Raw genomic sequence first — 10,159 nt, 5'->3', positions numbered from 1 at the left:
TTAAGGGCCTTATCAATACGTTGGCCCGCTAAATCCAATACTGCTTGAAGGCGAATAATTCTATTCAACATATAAATGGGTGTGCGATACCCGTAAGATCCATCTTCTGCCCACGTAGCCCTGCCATAGGTACATACAATTCTCTCCGAACTCCAAACATCGCTATCTTCAAAGGCGGCCCAATCCTTACAAAGGAAATTGGTAAAGACTGTATCAAGTTCCCGTTTCCTTCTAGTCTGGAGGCCGACCTTCTCATACAGTGGGATCCCCAACACTTGGCGGGCTTTCATGGGTAATAAGAAGAATGAAGGTTTAATCCATCCTAAAATACATGATCCGGACCAATCTCTAGGCAAAGTTTCATAGGCTAGCTTTCCACAAATCCAGTACATAGCTTCTGGAGCTTTCCATAGGTCGTCTATAGAGGAAGAATCCAAGTAACTCAAATAGGTCATATCAAAACGTGGGGGCTGAGTAATGTTAGCTGGTGAAGACCAGATATTATAGTCAGGATTCCATGATCCCAGACAAATCAAATCTCCAACATGAACTGATCCATTCCTTACAAAGCAATTTCTTCCTACCAGATTAGTGGACAAGGTCCACACAATCCCAGTAAAATCTTTCCTGGCTGTGATATTACCAGTATAGGAGAGATTATTATATATTACTGGATCAGCTTCCATGGCTTCCCATGGCCACTGCTCTCCCATGTTAGTTCCTCCACAAACAAAGCAATTTTTAACAGTCAAAGTTTTAGCTACCTGCTCAGCCATTTCTATGAATAAATTGTTTGCCTTAGTGCTTATTGGTAGTGGGTCTTCTAATTTTTGTAGGTTATCATATACAGACCATCCGAGAGATTTTACTTCTCCATCTCTAACCTTCTCGACCTTAATGGTTAAGTATGTCTTTGGGTCTAATCCTTTACCATCAATTCCAAAGCCATATGTCACTATGGATGGGATGTTACGAGATACTTCCATTCGTATCATATTCCCTCCACCTCTCCTGAAGGAGGTTATATAGGCACATCCCTTATAACCGCCTCCTGTATAGTCACAAACACACTGCCATCCAGTACATTGCACAGTGCCTGCACAAGGTAACCATTGGTTAGGATTACCATGTTCCCAACTATTTGATTTTTCACATAGATATTTATGATTATTTTTGTAAGCATCGACCCAAGACTGATCTCCACAAGACACGCTCCAGCCTCTCTTAGTGGCGGTGCATGCATCAAACCACAAAATCAGGGGTTGTTTGCCCTGTTGCAATTGTACAGTATAATTAAGGAAGTACAGCTTGCCCTCTCCTTCTGGTTTATTTGTTGCACCCACCTTAGGCAAACCTGTCCATAGAGTTACATTGAGGCGAACTGGAGTGTTGGGATTATAACATACAGTCTTTCCGTGCAGGGTGCACAAACTATACATAGTCTTGTTATGAAGGCAATTCATTTTAGTAGACTGACACCCCTGGGGCAACTGCGTATGATACACCAAAGTATTAACCGTCCGTGTCCCTATTTTAGCTTTAGTAATGCAGGGTGCACAATCCTCTGACTCACTTTTGGTTACCACAGTCGGTACCCTTTTGGTTCGGGCGGGGCTATCATTGTTCCAATAAGGTTTGATGTCCCTGGTGGGTTCCCACAATACTTGACATAACCCACTCCATCCCAATGGTACGTTTTGGCTTTTACTATTATTGCAAGAAAATAATATACTTTCCGGGCTTTCTCCTGCTGTTCTACAGCAGCTAGACCATAAGGTTCTATGGATCCAAAGACACCTCGGGTCCCCATTATACAAATCTCTTTTAGTTGCATTTTTACATAACTCGTAAATCCCTTTTCTCCACTCATCATTTTTGTTTTCACATGACCAGGCTAACCCTTTCTTAGTTTGTCTTGACATCACTTCTATTGTAAAATCGCATCCCTTGTGTGTGGTTCTCCAATATTGGAATTCCCCTTTTTGAAATCCTCTTCCCTTGATACAAATGGTGCTTAGGGGTGGTCTATTTTGATAAAGGCCCACTTCTCTCTTATCTCTGCGTCTCTTAGGTTTTCCTCTTATAGTTACTCCGAACTCAATTGGACGCATTTGTACCATACAGGCCCCTTGCCATCCGGATTTTAATTGTGAAGGGGAAGTTATACGAATCCAACCCCAATAATGGGGAGCTCCACAATCCAAAATTAAAGGTGGTTCTCCCCCCTTTTGTCGGGCTTTTGTACACATCCCCTTACGCATTAGATATCCCACATATGAGCATACCTCTGGGTTGGAAAAACCTCGAGACTGACAGGTGATTTTAGCAATCTTATCAAACAGGTCAGGGAGTCTGCAAGGGTGAGGTAGAACTCCATTCCAACAATTTGGAGAAAATACAATGGGAGTTGTCCCCTCCTCTTCCCTAGATCCGACATTATAAGATCGTACAATATGAGGTCTATCCTCTGGGTTGCTCCATAATCCTAAGTTGCCCACATCAACAAGATTGCATTTGCTCCCAACACCGTATAAGCATATCGCTAACATAGCAATAGACCAAACGAGCTGTATACCTCCGTGCATCCTGCTCGCACACGTCCTGATTTCTCCGGTCCTGTAATGCAAGCAGAACTGTAGGGGTTAATTTAAGCGTGTAGGATGGATTGCCAGTTCCGGTGACTAGATAGGGTGCCAAAGCGTCTTCTATAAGAACTATATCGCACTTAATGTTACAATAACTGTGCTGAACACAATCAATACAGTGGGCACAACAGCAACATCCACATCTACAAGTACAGAACCAACACATATGGTTAGTAATAACAATGCTAAGAGCTAAAGATCAAAGCCTAATATGCAGGTCCGATATTCTTCACCCGTGCGTAGAAAGTCAGCTTCCGGAGTGACTTAGCAAGGGTTCTCCACCGCCGACCTTTGGAGAATTCGCCGGAGGGAACCTGTGCCGTTTTCTCTGTCCTCCCCTCCAGGTGCGGGATCGGCTTCGGGTGCCGGGTCGGCTTGGATTTCCCTTAAATTGTCTGTTTGCAACTGTCCATTAGCGAATGGGACGCCAGCAAATGGCCACCAGTCAATCGCTCTCACAGTTCCATCAATTGATTGTTGGATAGTCGGGTTGGCGTACTTCACAATACAAATAATGCACACAATGAAAGCGAGAATCACAATACCTATAGCAATACAACAAAGGATATAATTGGACTTTATCGACGAATCAATTTCAACTTCAACGGTTGGTCGCTGGGATGTGCGGTCCATTGTTTGTCAGCGGCCCTCTTTACACGGGTCCAATGTATCCAGGTTTTGGATTCCGCAATCTTAACAGCAAGTGGAGATGTCATAATTACCTCATAAGGTCCCTTCCACCTCCCTTCTAATTGCTCCTTTTTCCAATGTTTTACCCATACTCGGTCCCCTGGCTTGAAAGAATGACATTTAGTTACCAATCTAGGAGGGGTTTGCTCCAACACATAATTCCTCAACTTTTCAACCTGTTTATTTAATTCCTGCACCATCTCCATGGCCCACACTCCCCCCTTATGTCCCAAATCAGGCCATCCAGCCAAATTACGCCGCAACAACGTCGGAGGCCGACCAAACATCAACTCATATGGTGAGAGTCTATGTTGTCGTCTGGGTGCACTCCGAATTGCATATAATGCAAGGGGCAAAGCATCGGGCCACTTCAAGTGTGTTTCAGCACAAATTTTGGTTATCTTTTCTTTTAAAGTCCTATTCATCCTTTCCACGGGAGAACCAGATTGCGGGTGGAAAGAAGAATGGAATCGCCATTTTACCCCAGTAGCTTGTGCAATGGCTCGATTAATGTGATGGACAAATTCTGGGCCATTGTCGGACGAAACAAAGGAGGGACTACCAAATCGAGGAATGATCTCTTTAAGCAAAACCTTTGCTACTTCCTGCGCCTTTTTCGTTCTTGTAGGGAAAGCCTCTGGCCAACCCGTGTATAAATCCACAATAACTAACATAGCCCTATAAAATCCACTTCGTGGCATATCATTAAAATCAATCATGACTGTGTCCATAGGGTAATAGGCAATAGGTATAGCTCCTGGTGGAAGGGAAGGACCTTGCCTAGGATTGACTTTCGCACACGTTTCACAGGAAGATGCTACTTTTACTGCCATCCCCGCCAACCCATCTATATAGTAGTCCCTCATAAGAGCAGATTCTAAAGCCGTTTTCCCCATATGAGTGGCTTCATGAGTAGAACGAACCAACTGCCATGCCACCGAGGAAGGCACATAGATCCTTCCATCTGGAAGAACGTACCAGCCCTTATCGATGACCGCCATCAAATCGTTAACTGCCTTATCACATTCTGATAGAGAGTAAGAGGGTTGGATGTCTACTGGTATTACCCCCAAATCCAGGGCAACATTGATAAACACGTCTGGTAGAGGCTCGTGACGCAATGCTGCAGCTCGTGCTTCAGCATCTGCTGCCCTGTTTCCTAAAACAATTCTATCATCACCTCGTTGATGACCTCTACAATGCATAACTGCCACCTTTTTCGGTTTTTGGACAGCATCTATCAATCTTTGAATTAAATGGCTATGTTGTATATACTTGCCAGCTGAATCCCTAAATCCCCTTTCCTTGTATACAGCACCATGAGCATGTAAAGTCAAAAAGGCATATTTACTATCCGTCCATACATTCAAACGTTCACCTTCAGCCCGTTCCAATGCCCGAATGAGGGCCCACAATTCTGCCACTTGTGCACTTTTTCCTGCTCCTAACGGCCCGCTTTCAATTACCTCCTCATCGTCAACAATAGCATAGCCTGCAACTCTCATCCCCTGGTGTATGTAACTAGACCCATCGGTATACCAGTTATATTCCACCTGAGGCAAAGGTATGTCAGTTAAATCGGGTCGTGTGGAATAAACGGTTTCCAACACTTGTACACAATCATGTTCCACCTCTGTTTCTGTAGGCAAGAGAGTAGCAGGATTTAATGAGGTAGAAACCACTAGATGAACTTGGGGGTTTTCAATCATCATGGCCTGGTATTTGATGATTCGTTGGTTACTAATCCACAAATGGCCCTTCTGATCAAGAATTGCTTGAACAGAGTGTGGGGTATGGACCTCGATTGGACAGGAAAAAGTGAGTTTATTACAATCTTGCAGCAGTTCTGCAATGGCTGCTAAAGCTTTCAAACAATGCGGCCATCCTCGAGCCACAGTGTCTAGTTGTTTTGACAGATATGCAACTGGTTGTTGCCATTGGCCAAGCTGCTGCGTCAACACTCCCAAAGCGACGTTCTTACGTGTGTCCACATACAAATTGAAGGGCTTACTCAGATTTGGCAGGGCCAAAGCCGGAGCTCTTAGTAAAGCTTCTTTAATAGCATCAAAGGCCTGATCCTGCTCCTTTGACCAAAGGAAGGGGTCTGTCTTACTTCCCTTGGTAGACGAATAAAGTGGAGCTGCCATCAGTGCGTAATTTGGAATCCAAATTCTACAAAACCCTGCCAAGCCTAGAAAGCCTCTCAATTGCCTCCTATCAGTTGGCCTCGCCAGATTAAGCAGCGCCTGCTTTCTCTCTGGGCCTAGTGCCCTTTGTCCTGGCGTTATATCATAACCTAAATAACGGACTTGTTGCTGGACTAACTGAGCCTTACTTCTGGACACTCGATATCCACAGTCTAGCAACAAACACAACATACGTCTCGTGTTTTCCCAACACCCATCCCGTGACTGTCCAGTGACCAACACATCATCCACATATTGCAAAATCGAATCTCCTTGTTGGAAGGGGATAAAATATTGCAAATCTTTGGCCAACGCGGTTCCAAAGAGAGTTGGGGAATTTTTGAACCCCTGAGGTAACCTTGTCCAAGTATACTGGCTCCTTGTTCCAGTATACGGATTTTCCCATTCAAAAGCAAACAATGGCTGGCTTACTGGATGAATAGGTATAATAAAGAAGGCATCCTTTAGATCAATCACTGAAAACCATGTAGCATTAGGTGGGATGAGACTGAGAAGAGTATGACGGGTGAATTGTGACCGTCCTCTCATTAACCACACGCAAATCTTGCACCGGTCTGAAGGACCCGTCTGGTTTAAGGATAGGCAAAATTGGAGTGTTCCAGGGGGATTGTATAGGAACCAAAACTCCAGCCTCCAAGTATGTTAGAATACAGTCATATATAGACAGGATGGCTTCCCTCCAATAGGGCCGTTGCCCAATGTGGACAGGAGCTGCCAGGGGCTTTAATTCCACAATAATAGGGGGGTGATGTGCTGCAAACCCCGGAGGGTTATCCTCAGCCCATAATCCTGGTACATCAAATTCCCTCCATATGTCCAAGCATTCTTCCTCAGGTGTCCTAACCACCATCAACCTCCACATTTCATCAGGCCTGTGACTAACAGTAAGATACTGCTTTCCCTCATCAAAAGAAATAGTAGCTCCTAATTTACTTAACAAATCCCTTCCTAACAATGGGACAGGACATTCGGGTATATACAGGAACTCATGTTGAATTTCGGAGCCCTTAAAAGTACAGGTGACTGGTTTCAAGACTTGACGCCCTACAACTTGTCCAGACACTCCTTGTACTTGAATTTGGTACGGACCAGGGGTAGTTATTGGATTATTTATCACTGATCGTCCAGCCCCTGTGTCCACTAAAAAGGTAGTCTGTTGACCCTCAATATTCAGAGTAACCATTGGCTCGGGGGGAGTCTGCTCCAAGCCAGGTCCCCGTCAATCTGACCACCCAGCTCCTGCCAATCCAATGCTCTCTACTCCTGCATTTACTTGAGAGTTAAAACCTCTTCCTCCTGGACCCTGAGCCGGCTGCGATCCCCATCCACGACCTGGATGTCCGGGTGGCCCTCCTCGGCTCATCATCCCTTGCCTAGGCATTCCACGACCTACCATGCTGCGGCCCAACGGGCATCGCCCTGGCGAACCCCTAAATACTCCACGTCCCCTAAGAGTCAACCTTTTTGGACACTCTCTCTGCCAATGACCTTCAGATCCGCAATGGGCACATTGATTTGGCCCCAGTCCTGTCCTTCCTCCCTGTAAGGCCAACGCCAACAACTCCGTCTTCTTATGCATACGATCATCTTTGTCCTTCTTCTCAACCTTATCCCTATTCACATACACTTTTCTAGCCACCTCTACCAACTCAGTCGTATTCTTTCCCAACGCTCCCTCTAACTTTTGCAATTTCTTACGAATATCCAATGCACTTTGTGCAATAAACCTCTCATTCAACATCCTCACATTCTCTGGAGCCCTCGGGTCCATTTGAGTATACAACTCATAAGCCTCAATCAACCTTTGAAGGAATGCCTCTGGACTCTCATCCGCTCCTTGCATAACTAATGAGGGCTTAGACAAGTTCACAGGGGGTTTCCCTGCCTTCTTGAGAGCTGCCACTATCAGGGTCTGATACGTTTGTATCTTTGCCATGTCCCCTGCTACCTTAGGATCCCATCCAGGATCCCGTTCTGGTGCCTCTTCCAAAAGTTTCTGAGCCCTATCTGCTTCTGTATGATAACGTTCTCTAAAAACCTCTCGCATTCCTGCTTTGCATTTCTCTCTCTCCTCTGCTGTTAGCAACGTAGTTAACAGCTGTTGTATATCTCGCCAATTGGGGTTATGACTATGCATAATGGTTTGAAACAAATCTGTCATTTCCGTGGGCTTCGCGGACAATGGACCAAAATGCTTTCGCCAATTCAATAAGTCCATAGTTGAAAAGGGGATATATTGAAAACAAGGGCGGTATTCAAGATCCCCCTGGGCGTTAATGCCCACCTGTTGTTCCGATACTCTTAATGGAAAGAGTCCTTCTTTTTCCTCTACCAACGTACTTTCCTCTTTCTCGGCTTTCGCCCTTTCTGCCTCCAATCGTCTAGTTACTGGCCCTTCTCTTCTAATTCCTGTAGCCCCTGATCCACCATCCTTGGGCTCCTTCCTTCTCACTACCCCTCCTGTTGCCTGACGATCCCCTGCCCCCACACTGTCCACAACAGCAACCCCCATAGCCTGGGGCACAACAATGCCTGCAGCCCCCTGTGGTGGCAAAGGTGCCGATGCATAGGGAGGGGGAGTCTGAAGAGTTCCTCCTCGTCTTGGGCAAAAATCTTTTTCTTCTCTGACTCCTTTTTCTCTGAAGCTGCTACATTTTTGACACATCTCGACGCTGACCTCAACTTCCCCTTTTCTTTCGGTCTAGCCACGCACAGGCGAACCATTTCAGCTTGACACTGTAATAATTCATCAGCCTGCCCTGCCACAGCGTCTCCCCACTGGTCTATATATGGAAACTAATTTGGATAGCGTTCTTCGTTTGCGGCAATTAACGAAGTTAAATCATCTATAATTTGGTTTTGAAAAGTTCCCCCCCTCGGCCATCCTACCCCCATATTTGGCCACTGGTTCTGACACAAGTAGATAAGCCTATCCTTGGTCAATTTTGGGTAAGGGACCCTATATGTAGCGTGGTTAAAATATGAATCAAATCCTTTAATCATGCAATCCAGCGGTGAGCTGGGTATGCTGCTACCCCCACCCATTCTAACACACTACCAGCAACCTGAGGCCCCAGAAGCCGGAACTCAATGGCCACCTGCAGGAACTGCGCTGGTTTAACCACCCACACAACCTATACGGACTTCATTAGGAACGCCGTCCCGAGTCCAGGGAGGTGATCAGGCCCCCTCTTCTATCTTCAAACGAGATAGGTACAACACAATTATCAAGATACTCGCCTGAGACGTCTTCTCCCCAAGGATCCTGGCCAGGAAACACCGCAGAGCTCCTTTCCTAAGTTTGCAGGGTTCTTGGACTCACAATGCGTGTCCCCCTTGGTGTAGTCGGGCTGCTGTTGCCGCCCCCCGGGGTAAAAGAAGACCCGTGGCGCCTGGAAGTCAAGGAGCAGCAGCCCCACACCCCAACGGGGCAAAGTGGCCCTCAGCAAAATATTGCCTTAGCTTCTCTGTCCCATCTGGGGTGCCAGAAAATGTTGTAGAATTAAAAGACAATGAAGCCAAGCGATGCAATATAGGAAAAGTTTATTGTATGCGCAGGTTCAAACATGCCAATACAAGCATCAAGAGTTTGAACCCCGAAGGGTTCTTACAGCCATACCTTTATAGTGCAAATTACGTCATCATCTCTAGAGGCAGAGTTTAAGCATATAACCCCCAATATTCAGAGTAACCATTGGCTCGGGGGGAGTCTGCTCCAAGCCAGGTCCCCGTCAATCTGACCACCCAGCTCCTGCCAATCCAATGCTCTCTACTCCTGCATTTACTTGAGAGTTAAAACCTCTTCCTCCTGGACCCTGAGCCGGCTGCGATCCCCATCCACGAACTGGATGTCCGGGTGGCCCTCCTCGGCTCATCATCCCTTGCCTAGGCATTCCACGACCGACCATGCTGCGGCCCAACGGGCGTCGCCCTGGCGAACCCCTAAATACTCCACGTCCCCTAAGAGTCAACCTCTTATGGCCAACTGTTACTATTCCTAAAATATACATGGTCAGCACCTTATAGATCATGCGTGACATAAACAGGACACATCTTGCAAGATAACAGGAAACTCCCCGTCTGGGTCGACTTGTTCCCAGATGTGTAAAAATACTTATTGCTCCTTCAGCAACTGTCAGCAATTGTTTTCTGCTTAATGGTGCAAAACCTCAGCTTTAATCAGAGTGTTTGATATTAAACATGATCCATAGGCCACGGCTCATAATTGGGCCTTTTAGCCCATCTTACTATTGTCGGCGCGCATCTGCGCTCATTCATCAGTGCGATTTTGACCTCATGGTTTTCTTGCCGCGGTTTCATTGGTGCGCTTTTGTCGAGCGCGCATTTGTCAGTGAACCGCGGTAACTCCTGCGATGCAGCTGGAACCAATCGTATCGGTTCTGCCGTTCCATTGGACTATTTCAGCCACGTGGAGGGGGGGGAGATCTGCTGTTTGGGTAACAGCCTATCCTCCATATTAATCTACCAGGGCCTCGTGTTCTGGAGGGGACACTCCAACTTTAACCTCTTCCCAGAGCACGATGCCCCTTGTCTTTTGAGACTGGTGGATGCCAATGCTATTCTATCCTAAGATGGGGAGGGAGGCATGGAAGGATT

The 10,159-nt window shown here is 46.3% G+C and overlaps 1 protein-coding gene across 1 annotated transcript in view; it reads right to left on the bottom strand.

Moving 5' to 3' along the window:
• The window catches only part of LOC116520630, an 8,709-nt gene extending 502 nt beyond the window's left edge, over positions 1–8,207 (bottom strand). Inside the window, 6 exon segments of the mRNA XM_032234901.1 lie at positions 1–418; positions 932–1,011; positions 2,528–2,616; positions 3,368–6,044; positions 6,046–6,682; positions 7,124–8,207. The exon segment at positions 1–418 is cut by the window's left edge and continues 502 nt beyond it. Of these exon segments, the coding sequence (XP_032090792.1) occupies positions 1–418; positions 932–1,011; positions 2,528–2,616; positions 3,368–6,044; positions 6,046–6,682; positions 7,124–8,207 (4,985 nt within the window).
• Between the last annotated feature and the right edge of the window lie 1,952 nt (positions 8,208–10,159).

This window comes from Thamnophis elegans, chromosome Z (genome assembly GCF_009769535.1).
Source record: "Thamnophis elegans isolate rThaEle1 chromosome Z, rThaEle1.pri, whole genome shotgun sequence".
NCBI classification, from domain to species: Eukaryota; Metazoa; Chordata; class Lepidosauria; order Squamata; family Colubridae; genus Thamnophis; species Thamnophis elegans.
Note: the sequence above shows the minus strand (reverse complement) of the source record. Positions and strands in the feature narration are given on the sequence as shown.